Source organism: Xiphias gladius, unplaced genomic scaffold (assembly GCF_016859285.1).
Source record: "Xiphias gladius isolate SHS-SW01 ecotype Sanya breed wild unplaced genomic scaffold, ASM1685928v1 HiC_scaffold_312, whole genome shotgun sequence".
NCBI lineage: Eukaryota > Metazoa > Chordata > Actinopteri > Istiophoriformes > Xiphiidae > Xiphias > Xiphias gladius.
This window is the reverse complement of record NW_024401984.1, coordinates 1-13,130: the sequence shown is the minus strand read 5'-3', so window position 1 is coordinate 13,130 and position 13,130 is coordinate 1. Positions and strand designations below refer to the sequence as shown.

Sequence of the window (13,130 nt, the reverse complement as noted above, 5' to 3'; positions counted from 1 at the left end):
AGAACTAATCTGATATTCTATGATGAGCAGTGGTCATCAAATGCAACATTAAAATGGGGGTTTTAAAGGATACGCTGTAAAACTTTGAGTAAAGCTATTAGGACGCATTAACCCTGTTCTGGAATAACCTGAGCGGACATGCAGCATAAGTCATTCTCACCTATAATAGGACTAAAGACAGTGAAAACTTTCTCAGACTTTTAGAGTCACAGTTAGTCTGCATCATTTGTTACTTCAGGCAGGTAGTGTACAGGGCTTGGAGGTGAAGTAGCACACCCTCTGACATTCCTGACGGAGGTTCATGACGCAGCATTAGCACAGAACACAAATTGGTGATAATTCTGGTGTCGTTGATATTTTTATCATTTGCTTTATTTATTTATTTTTGCATATAATTTGCTCTTATGGACCTGAATGCATGGGGAATTATCCAGAATCAATACAGGTAAAACAAAGTAAAATAGAAACCTGCCTTATATTCCCTCCATGTTGTGCTGTTGTGCTTGTGTTAATTATTTTTAATTTTACCTCTCCAAGAGCCTGCAGGGCAACTGTAGCTGCCATGGCCTTGGCATGTTTGTTATTGGGGCTAGCTGTCTGGGGCTGGTAGTCCACGCCATTCACTGTGACCTGGAGACAACACAACATATGGATACATGTATATCTATAAGAGACGATAGAAAACAGCATGTGAATGAGAACAGGGATTAAAATGTTAGTGCAGAGCTCTCAACTGGATCAGTCAGATAAACATTGTCAGATGCAACTCACCAGCAGTTTGTCATTAATACCATTAGTGAAAAACCATGTACCTGCTATTGCTAACTCATAAATGTATATAAATATATCAATTCCAGACCAGCACACAGAGTTTTAAATAAAATAATGGATACCCCATTACAATGCCAAATCTCAGTTATAATTCGAGTAGGTTTACATCAATATAGAAACAACTGTGAAGGACATTTAGCCCCTTTAACAAATAGTGCCTGAAGTTTAAGGGTTCTAAAGTACAGTCGCAAGAAAAAGTAACTAAATCCTTTGGAATTAACTGAATTTACTAATAATATCGTCTTTAAATATGGTCAAATCTTCATTTAAATTGCAATTATGAACAAACACCATCTATTTTAACTAATTACACATAAATCATTGTGTTGTTCTTGTCCGTATTGAATACATCATTCAAACATTCACAGTGTAGCTTAGCAAAAGTATGTGAACCTCTCGGCTAATGACAACAACAAAAGCTAAGTGGAGTCAGGAGTTGGCAAAGCTGGAGTCTAATCACTTCAACCAGATTGGAGGTGTGTGTTAGAGCTACTTTGACTTCTAAAACAAACACTCAAACATTTTGAGTTTGCTGTTCACAAGAAGCATCCGCTGATGGCAAAAAAGATCTCAGAAGACTTACGATCAAGAATTGTGCAAACCGACATGAAAACATCATTTCTACGGTGAAGTACAGTAGAGGCAGCAGCGTGATTGATAAACTAACACTGGCGCTGACTGCTCATCACAGTTGTTCATCGAAAATGTCCTGGCAGTAGCGGAACGAGGATAAAGGTTACAGCTGCAGAATTTTCACAGGACAATATTCAGGATTATTTTCACTCTACATGCTGTGAGCGTGTCTGCTGTGTATCTGTTACCCATCAGATCCTTGGTTACCACCAGTCCTCCTGTCTGCTTCTGTGGCTTCTCTCCTTCAGCAACTAGTCCTGGAATACAAAAAAAAAAACATCATCATCATCATCACCATTAGCATTAGTACCATTATTCTCATCATCAATATAACACCATCTCCCTAAAGAGTAATATGTTTCATGTTCTTGCAGCCTCACAGCAGTGAGGGGAAATTACTTCACCTTGAGACACTGTATTGGCAGAAACCTGTATTCTGACAGTAAATGAAGTGTCTTCTTATTGGCTGGTGGGTAGAGATTTTAAGGCGGTTCTGATTGTAATCAGGCCAAGTCTCTTTAAATTTGAATTATCCACCATTTAAGAAGATGAAGCTATAGCATTTCTATTTCAAAGGATGAGAGGTTCTCCAAGAGCTCATTTCCACAGCTAGCACTCAGGATGCTTACTTCTGCTTTTCTTTCCCAACAGGTACTGAGGCAAGTACTGATGAGGTACTGGGTCAGGCCTGGACGAGCTGTAAAATATGGTCAGATCTTCATCTAAGTTACAATTATGAACAAATACAATCCATTTGAACTAATAACACACAAATCATGGTATTGCTCTTGTCCATACTAATTACATCAAATGCTCATAATGCAGGTTGGAAGAAGCCCTGAGCTAATATCAACAAAAACTTTTTCGGAGTCAGGGGTTAGCAAACCCGGAGTCCAATCAGGACACAGTTGATAAAGCTGCTGCTCTCCAAAAAAACCTTACTGTGTGCCTGAAGTTTGCCAAAGACTCTTCATAACGCTACCGGGAAAATGTTCCGTGGACTGATTAAACTAGGGTTGAATTGTTTGGGAAGAACACGCAGCACTACGTATGGTGTAAAAAGGGCACTGCAACACAACCAACATGAAACATCATCCCAGCTGTGGAGGGAGCGTAATAATTTGGGGCTGCGTTGCTGCCTCGGGACCTGGACAGGAAAATACCCCATGTTTATCCAAGTATCTCACAAGGTAATGTCAAGGTGAGGCATTCTGTGGAAGGAGAACTGTTTTGAAAACACTTTTTTTGTGACCTTGAGCAAATCAGAGCATATGCTGTCCCTGTAGAAATCAACTTCCTTGTAGCAATTTTTGGTAGAAAATGCATCCGTTTCAATTTGGATCTGTCACAACCAACAATTTTGTCGTAAAATGTGATGTAATAAATCAATCTTTATAATCAATCTTACAGCGGAGATTCATTTACATGCCCTCTACTCAGCGTGAAGTAATGGAAGAACAAGCTGCATTCGTGCAAACAGTTAATAGCTTAATGTATTTACTTATAATATCTGAGAGATATATTCATGTTATGTCACCAGGACTGGGTGACTCCGAGAAATAAATATTTTTTCCACCCATAAGGGCATATAAGACAATATGAGGTGGAGTTTAGAGGGTGACCTGGACAGCAGAAGGGAAGATCCCATTTTCTCCATCGGGGTGTCGTCGCTACACCAACATCACTGCTGCACGTACAAATTTGTACAATATACTGTATCTAAGATGTGCTGCACTAGGCCATGTAAAAAGATGTGATTAGGAAAACTACGACAGGACATCTAATTTCTTGCAGCTGAGATTGTGGTTAAACACACTCTCCCAGGAGTAATCCTCCACTAGCTGAAAGGTCAGTGTACAGTTACAAGAATGACTACTACTTAACCCTAACAATAGAAAGATTCATGAATGAATCTGAAGTATGACTGTCAGAGTGCAGTGTTTTTTGTCTTTGTCTGTTGGCAGGTACTCTGATTCCTCGTATTTATCAGATCCTGGACCTATATTTATTAAGTGTCTCAGTCACATTTGAAGCTACAGAGTTGAGAATTATAGCAGTAACAAAACTGGATTAAAAGAATGAGAAGAGACGGAACAGCAGAGTTAAACATGGAACAATAAAACCCTTTCACATATACAGCACATCATCATTATCAGTGTTACCTTTATTTTCCAGACTACCTGTGTAGTTACAGATACACCAGTGAATGTTAAAACTGTGAGGCCCCGAGCTTAGATAATCAGTTTTAAAATACTTTCCAGATTTTCCATTACATACAAGCATACATTGTGTATGTATAGTTCCGCTTCTCACCTGCAGTAGTGGGTCAGGAAAAACGCTGCCATTAACGGCCACAAACACTGGCTGTTCGGCAGCGTCTGGTGACCGTGCTGCCGCCGTTTCACCTGATGATGTGGCAGCTGACGCTATGGGAACAGTCGTCAGGGCCTTTGTGGAGGCAGCTGCAGCTTTGTCTGCTGTTTTGTCAACGGGAACCCATTCTCCATAGGCACCCAATGCCTCGCCCTCCTGGACAGTATAACACATTACATTACTCCCGAAACAAAGTGTTGTATTACAATATCATTAAATATATAGTTTGTGTCAGTAGCATAGATCAGGGGTTCTCAACCATATAGGATGTGGGGACAAGCACACTAGCAAAGAGTGGTCTTGTGGACTGGTTGGGGGTGGGGGTTGAGTCGACTTTGAAAGATCCTCTTTAGACATGTTTTTCTCCAGCGCCACCAGCAAGTCAAAGTTTTCACTAATCCTGTGAAATATCTAAACATCAACAAGATGAATTGGCATAAAATTTGGTGCAGACATTCACATTTTCCCAGACAATACATCCTAAAGACTGTGGCGATCCCCTGACTGCTCCTCTAGTGCCACCATGAGGTTGAAATATCTCAACAACTATTGGGTGGACCGCCATGAAATTTGAATTTGTCCAATACTTCTCTTTTCGACCAAATACTTGCAAAACTATTGGCATTCCCATCAGTCACGTCTATACATTATGTTTAGTGCTACTTAGCAAATGATTTCATGCTACTATTTTTAATTCATTCATTCATTCATTTATATCACGCATTACTTTACCTGTACATGGTTCTAATCAATCATAAGCCACAGTTTAGCCAGATCCATTCCATCTGAGCCACAGATAATGACCAGCTTATCCAACTTTATACCGGCTGTTGGCTTTATATCAGTCCTGCTCAGCCAGTATCAACTCACTTCATCACTCAGCTCAGACCAAAAGGAGAGTTGTTTTTCCTTCAATTTGCTTGTTCTACTGAGTAAATAAATTAGTAGTTATTTTGCCTTTGGTTACCTCTAGTGACCACTTTTGTTACTGCACAGTAAATACCTTCCTCAATTCTAAATCAGGACATAGGTGATTCAATTGTGTACGGCGTTGTTCAACTTTTTCCACTGTGAAGTACCTGGCAGACTTTAAAACTCAGCTTTTAAACAATGTTACAAGATTCAAATTTAATGTACATCTATTCTGACCTTCTTACGATGTTGGGATCCTGAAGACACAGGAAACTCCTTGGCCATGCCTGCATCACTACGCACTGCTGAACGAACTTTCGTGTTCTGGAAGGAAAAAAAAGGAAAGAGTGTTAATCATTTTCGTTTTTTTTCTAACCTGTCGCTTAAGTACTTAATATTTACATTTAAATAAAGTATTTCCCCACATAGCAGGTTTTATGATTAAAGCATTCCCATGCTATTTGATTCATATTTCTACTGTATTTCACATTGCAAATGGTTCTCTTAAAATGTGACGCAGCGATGACACGCATGTTTGATGAGCCGCTGTAATCCAACGCCTCCTATAGAAATAACACAATACTTAGTTATAACCAGCCAGTCTGATGTGTGTAAAGGCGTGTAATAAGTAATAAAGTAATACAATCTTAGTATTACCATTCAATGAAGGGGCAAAATTTTTTGATGGATAAGAAGAAAAAGAGAGGTAATAATAGAGTATATATCAACAATGATGAAGTACTATTCATTATTGTGTTCTATTTTATGTTGTCTGACAAAGTAAACAATGACAACAAAAAAATGACAAGGGCTCTACTGTGTGAGCGCAGAGAAATTCACGGAGAATCAGTGACCATCAGTGTGCGTCATGGCGCATCATGAGTAGATACAGGAAAGCTGGATCTCCATTGCAAAAATGCAGCAGGTATAAGCTCCGGTTGAAGTGACCCGGCACTTTTTTGCAGTTTTGTCAACATATGTGTCCTGTGAAGAGTTATTTTTAAATGTTTTTATATATTATCTTACTATGAGACTAAAAGAAAGCAGCTTATGGTGCTTATTAAACTCAAGTGCTTGTACTAAACAGAGGTGTTATTCTGCAAAGAAGGCACCCAAAGATATATGGTTGTCTATATGTGAAAAACAACCCCTTATATGGAAACGGCATGACAATTTGAAAAACCGTCCTTGGGTGCTGTGTAATGTCTTGTCTTTTTCTACAGATAAGTCGTTAAATAGGGAGAGTCAATCATGTCTAGAGTGAAATGTCCGTACGAGGGAGGCACATACCTGAGGAGTGACGGAGGTCTCAGCCAATAAGAAGATGACCGTGCCGACAATTTTATATTCTATGTTTAAACTTAATATCTGCTGGACCAGGGAGAGAATAGTCACTCAGACTTGGTGAACTGATGTGAATGCCGTATGCTTGTCAGGGATGCATAGTCTGGTCCAGAGCTCTGTAAGCAACCTCAATCTTTAAGACTCCTCTGTATTTTAATAAATAGATGTGAATTTAACTTTTTGCATCCTGCATACTTCACTAAAGGAATGCGTGAGTCCTGATGTTTTGAAGGATGGACTCAACAATTTGGTGATCCCGACGTGATGAAGGCAGGAATTTTTTAACTAAAACTTTTTCGTTTTAAATTTTAAAAAAGCTTTGCGCTATAGAAAAATACACAACCGGGACGCTGTGGACAACAAGAGGCCTCTTTAAAACATCGGTAAGCAGAAGCTCGTTTAAAGCAAAATTCTGAACATTGGAAAATTCTAAAATAACGTTGTACTGTGTGTCCCCATTGTCTGCTATACAGCTAAAATTAAGAGGATTGAGATTGCTTAAAACGCGGTCGGAGGAAGGGTCCCCGGGTTACTAGTACACAGAGTGGGTTCCTCCAGGGAGGCCGCGATCGGCAGAAGGGTCCCCGGTGACTGACAACCGAGAGGGTGCCGTCGAGGGAGATCGATAAATCAACCCTTCGGGATCTATGATCTGATGAGAAGGGGATCTCCTTAGTGAGTGCAAACCTGTTCATGAAAGAACAGCAGAATTAGTGAACTTTTGAACATCTCCACTAAATTAAAAGGGGCAGGTTCGCAATGCTTAAGCGTGTCCAGAGCCATTGCAGGGCGAGGCACGGTAACTCGTGTTCAACAGAACCGTCTGCAGGGAAGGCGCGAGGCTAAAATAAGGTTGGTAGTCAGGAACTCCCTTGGCTATACCCGGACTCGTGGGGGTCTAATCAGCCAGTCACGAGGGAAGGAAGAGCTCTAAGCACTCAAGCTACAGATAAGAAATAATAAAGGACCGACTCTGCTAAGTGCGGAAATCCTCGATAGCAAGGTCAATAAGTCTATTAATGAGGCGTCGATGAAAAAGTCGTTTAAAGGACCAGGGGAGCAAGCGTAAAGCAGCGATCTAGGATAGTTCGCTGCAAAATGTTTAGATTTAGCATTTATTATCTTTCATGTTTTTACCCGTGGGAGGGGTTGAGCTTGGGATCCCTAAGCAGTTGTCAGAAATTCCATAGTGGAGCAACCCAACGGTGGTCCAAGAGACTGTGTAATGATTTGGAAAATTGTGTAAAATTGAGTATAATATGAGTGACCAACAATTAAAGTGGGTGGTAGGTACAACGGTGTCTCTGTTGAAGTTTAGTCAGGTGTCTGAACTGCAAAAACGTGTAGAGGGGTTAAAACTCTAACGGTGATAACACACGCCACACTGTAAAAGTGTGTGCAGTTCATAGGGTCAGTGGCTCCGTGTTATGCTACACACTGACTGGCGTTGGGGAGGATAAAAATGAATTTTTACCCAACAGATAGCGAGAGGACTGGTGAGTCAAACAATCTACATACATGTAAGTGCACCACACCACACAAACATGGATAGAGAGTTCAATAGGGAGTGTGCAGATGGGGGCTGTGGTCCTCCAATTGTAATGCTAATGTTAAAACAACAACAGCAAGAGCAGTGGAAACTGATTAAAAGAGAGGTGCTTAGTGGTGAAGCAACTGAAGATAGACAAAAAAACATGTAAAAAATGTGATGAGATGTGGGAGGAGGTGCAGGACAGATTGAAGGCAGAGAAGAGGGGAAGAGGCCTACTCCGTTTCTTCTCTAAATTAGAGACAGAGGCTAAGGAAATGCTAGAGGAGCATGAGAAGAGTAGTCATTCACTCTTACAGAAGGGTACATGGAGCAAGGAGCAACAGAAAAAAGATAAAAAGAGAGCTCTGTTACACAAAATTGCATTAGCTTGTGGCGCATTGTTCCCTGAAAATAACAAACAGACACAATCAGCCCGTCCTCACCTGCAGGGAAAGGAGCTCAAGGTTCCAGCTCACTTTACCCAGTGTTGAATATTAAAGGGGAGCCAACTGCTCCTCCACCTTATCAAATACCACCCGTTCATGCATCACGGGGAAGACAGGAGCAGGGTGAGGAAGAAGACGCAGTCCGTGAGGACACTGAGACAGAACGTAGTGGATCAGAGGACAGCATAGAATGTCAACCAGTAGAAATCCTTCGGTTAAGCGGTACTTTCACCAGAAATCAGGAGCCACCGCCGGCTCAGTATTCCTATTATTTACGCTCTACAGCCAGACCTGCAACACAAAAAAATGTAATACAGCAAAAAGCACATATGATGCCATTAGTAGCCAGTCCAGCAGGGGGTGCTATATATCAGCCCTTTTCCTTCACAGACGTGAATTGTTTGGTGGAGAAGCTACCACCGCCCACCTCAGGAGGGGGACCGTTCTGCCAGCTGACTATGGGTTATACCTTAGCTTTGGCAGATTGGAGGGCCTTGTTGGGCAGACAGGTGGGGGAACTTGAGGTGTAACAGGTGGAGATGATTTCTCACACTGCTCAGTTACCACAAGAAACACCCTTTGCTAGATATGCCACAGCCATAGGAACTGCGATGAGAACTAAATATCCAGTGCCTCAGGGAGCAGTACACTCATTAGTGTTTTAAATAAAAGATGATGAAGATGTGCCCTCATTTTTGCTTAGGTGTAGGGGACAGTGGATTGACATGGCAGGAATACATCCTGGCCAAGATCCACTTCAAACAACACTATTTAGAAAAGCAGTAATGGAAGGCATGCCTAAGGCTGTTAAAACGACCATGGAGCTCAACCCTGATATTCCGGGATGCGACTCCGAGAAGTGGGAGAAACATTTGGCACATCATCTAAAAAGTCACAGAATGAAAACTGATGTTAAAAAAACAGAAATTAGCAATAATCAATCTCAAGTTTCTGATAAACCAATACATCCCTTTCCATGGATTCCCTAGGAGAATCCGTTCTGACAATGGAACACATTTCAAAAATCACCATTTGCAGGAAGTAGAACAAACCTTAGGTTTAAAACATGCCTTCGGGTCAGTGTACCATCCACAGTCACAAGGAAAGGTGGAAAGAATGAACAGAAACATTAAAAACAAATTGGCTAAAATCTGCACACAAACTAAACTGCCATGGGTGGATGTCCTGCCCATAGCGTTGATAGGTATCAGGAGTTCAGTGAACAGAATCACAGGGTATACTCCATTTGAGCTATCAGGAGCAGGAGTAGTGCAGACTCCCAGCTCACCCAAAATGAGATATAAGACGTATTTCAAACAATTAACTGCTCTTATCTCAGCCTTCTCTTCTCAGGTACACGACATCGCACCAGGAGGAGGAGACAATACACCCGGCTGAGTGGGTCTATCTGAAAGCCATCAAAAGAAAGTGGTCAGAACCAAGGTGGACAGGCCCCTTTGAAATGGTTGAGCGCACATCTTGCGCTGGCAGACTCAGAGGAAAGGGGGACACCTGGTTTCATTGGAATAAGTATAATTAAACCCAAAGCGTAGTCTGACTGAAGTTAGAAAAGAGTCGAAAGAACTGTCAGCTGATTCATGTCCCACAGAAACAGAAGATACAAAAGAAAAGAAGGCAGAGTAGGGTCGAGCTTATATGCCCCGGAAGAGGTGCAGACTTTTCCCTGGGTAAACCGGACGTTATCAGAATCATTCTTTACCTAACTGATAACTACATATAAGGGCCTCCAAAGGTTAAACATGTTTCCAGAAAACAGGAGGCCTGAATTACAGTGGATAGCAGTGTGGTTCCCTCCATTGAAGCCATTAACACCTGTACCGGCTTGCCCTGAAAAACTTCAGATCTCTAGATTAGATAGAGTGTATACTAATATCGACCTACCTTCTTTTGTGTTAGATCTGTGGTAGATAGCGTGCGAGTGACATAATACAACCAGAAGAGTCAGTCAGGCAACGCCTTAATTCCCACAGGGATTTATTGTTTTATAGAAGTGTGGCTAGCTGGTTCTTTAATATATATAGGAGAACCACATTATTCTTAACCTGCTTTGAGAATAGAGAGAAAAATAGATACAACTGAGTGTAGTGGATCAAAAGATAAAAGAAGGTCAGAAGCTCTCCGTGTTGAGCGCAGGTACACCTCACAAGGGTACAAGGCAATAAGAGGGCAAGTGAGATTGAAGAGAAAAAAAAAGCAAAAAAAAAAACTGTTTAGCATCCCTATTTTATGCTATTCTAGGCAAGGTATTTTTTATTGAATAAAGTATTATCATGTATGGTTTCTGGAAGACCCTGTTGGGTCTCTCCTTGATTATAATTGCCATTGTCTTATCTCGTTTTGGTTGGGACAGTGCGGGAGACCACAGAAACCAGGTACAGGTGCGATTTAAAAGACAGTATGTCAACCAAAAAGGTAAGAAACCAGAAGATTGGTGCCTCAACAAATATGGAGGCATCGAGCTAAATTACTCATTGGGAGACAACACAGGGTGGATATTCGATCTGTGCCAAGTAATCGATTGCTATGGTCAGGACTCCAAATGGAGGGGCTACGATCTCTATGTCTGCGACTCCTATTCAGGGGGACCATCGACAGTGGACGACGGTTGGTGTCCTCAATGGGGTTGGGTGGTGTCAGGGACAGCGCCCTTTTGGAAAAAGGATGGATATATCATCGAACGCCCTACTTATAGTAACACCCATTCAATACAGAAGGGGATACGGTTAAGCAGGATGGGTATCTCTTCATCTACAGGGGCAAACCCATTGATGCTCACCCTAACGGTGCAGGATAACCCATACAAAGAAACAGGACGAGGTAGTTATTGCAACCCGCAGGAAGTACATGCAGTATATTTGATTTTAGGGGTTGATCAATCAGGAACTGATACAATGGGTCTAATTAAAATCAATATGTTAGATCCTCCACCTAAACCAGCTACTTCCATTCCACTTACGGTGGAGAGACCCACACCCCTACCGGTGATGGATGAGAAGGAAGTGCTAAAAATAGATTTGACCAGAATACCAAGAATGGATATGGTCGAACTAGCTACAGGATACACGGACAGGAATATGTGGTTGGATTGGATGGCAGCCACTGCTAAAACATCAGGTATCACAGACTGTTTGGTTTGTTCTTCAGCCCGACCCATCCTTAAATTAACACCTGCTCCTTTATTAATGCACGAAGACAGACAAGGGTTTGATTGTATGTTAGCTTTGCATATGTCCCTGAAGCCATAGAATTGTACTATGCTGTCCCAGCTTTTTCCTGTTTTAAAGAACTCCACAGTTCCACCTGTCCTCTCACCACAAGCATGGAAATACACCTGTCTTAGCCGTTTAACACCCGGCAACATGACAATTTTCACTTTCATGGGTAATGTAACTACAGCCTGGTGTTCACTTACGATAGATGTTAGTGCTTGGAGTCAGATGTCATCTCTTAGTTGGTCCCAAGCTGATCTGTTCTGGTACTGTGGGGGAAGACTCTGTTCAACTACGTACCTCCCGATTGGTCTGGAATTTTCACTTTGACTAGGCTGTTAGTTCCAGTACAAATGCTAGGAAGAAATCTTAAGAACCAAATGCAACGCCATTACCAGAGAAAGCGTTCCACACCAGAGTTTTATTGGATGTCCTCTTCTCCAACTTATATTCACTCCATAGGTGTTCCTAGAGGTGTACCCAATGAGCATAAACTGGCAGACCAAATTGCGGCAGGATTTGAGTCTGCATTGTGTTGGTGGTGTACAGTTAATAAAAAGGTGGATCGCATCAATTATGTGTATTACAAAGTCCAGCGTTTGGGAAATTTGCCATTGGGGGACTGTCAGAACAATTAGCTGCAGACTCTCTGATGACTGTGCAAAACAGAATGGCTCTGGACATGTTGTTGGCTGAAAAAGGGGGTGTATGTCACATGTTTGGAGATCAATGTTGTGCGGTCATCCCTAATAACACTGCACCTGACGGATCCGTCACAAGAGCTCTACTGGCCATTAGGGTTTTAAATAATGAAATGGCATCACACACAGGTATATATGATCCTTTCACTAATGTGTTTGACACTGCTGGGGAAGGAGGAAGAGGATGAAGAGGATGAGACCGTAACGGTGGCTGCCACTTTGCATTGATGTTGATCTCAGAAGTTATCTGAGATCAAAAGGGGGTCTGAAGGGTTATTCTTACATATTTTTATATATTATCTTACTATGAGACTAAAAGAAAGCAGCTTATGGTGCTTATTAAACTCAGGTGCTGGTACTAAACAAAGGTGTTATTCTGCAAAGAATGCACCCAAAGATATATGGTTGTCTATTCGTGAAAAAAAACAACTTATATGGAAATGGCATGACAATTTGAAAAACCTGCCTTTGGTGCTGTGTAATGTCTTGTCTTTTTCTACCTCTTTTTTCTACAGATAAGTCGTTAAATAGGGAGAGTCAATCATGTCCAGAGTGAAATGTCCGTACAAGGGAGGCACATACCTGAGGAGTGACGGAGGTCTCAGCCAATAAGAAGATGACCGTGCCGACAATGCTATTAACTATGTTTAAACTTAATATCTGCTGGACCAGGGAGAGAACAGTCACTCAGACTTCGTGAACTGATGTGAGTGTCTGGTCCAGAGCTCTGTAAGCAACCTCAATCTTTAAGACTCTGCTGTATTTTAATAAATAGATGTGAATTTAACTTTTTGCGTCCTGCATACTTCACTAAACGAATGCGTGAGTCCTGATGTTTTGAAGGATGGACTCAACACCTGTTAACTTCAGATGATGCAGCAATTTAGTGAAGTGAAGGAGAAGTGTTTTGTGCAGTGTAAAGTATCTGTGTACAACAGACTGCCCATAGTTGGAATCACACATAGATTAATACAGACTGTCCCTGCTTCAGCCACATTAAAAACTTTTTTTTAAATTGTCAATTTAAACACATCTCTTAGTTGGTGAGTGTTTTATTGAAATAGTGGATTTACATTTTAAGCATTATTGCATTATTTCTGTGCATTTGCTGTGAGAATTTAGTTTGCTG

The 13,130-nt window shown here is 41.4% G+C and overlaps 1 protein-coding gene across 1 annotated transcript; it reads right to left on the bottom strand.

The window, feature by feature from the left end:
• Positions 1–1,615: 1,615 nt before the first annotated feature.
• Positions 1,616–5,063, bottom strand: LOC120787619 (protein SON-like). Its single transcript, XM_040123298.1, has 3 exons — positions 4,987–5,063; positions 3,778–3,993; positions 1,616–1,721 (listed from the first exon to the last, which is right to left on the bottom strand). Exons 1-3 carry the CDS (start codon positions 5,032–5,034, stop codon positions 1,716–1,718), a joined length of 270 nt encoding a protein of 89 aa, XP_039979232.1. The 5' UTR covers positions 5,035–5,063; the 3' UTR covers positions 1,616–1,715.
• Positions 5,064–13,130: the final 8,067 nt, after the last annotated feature.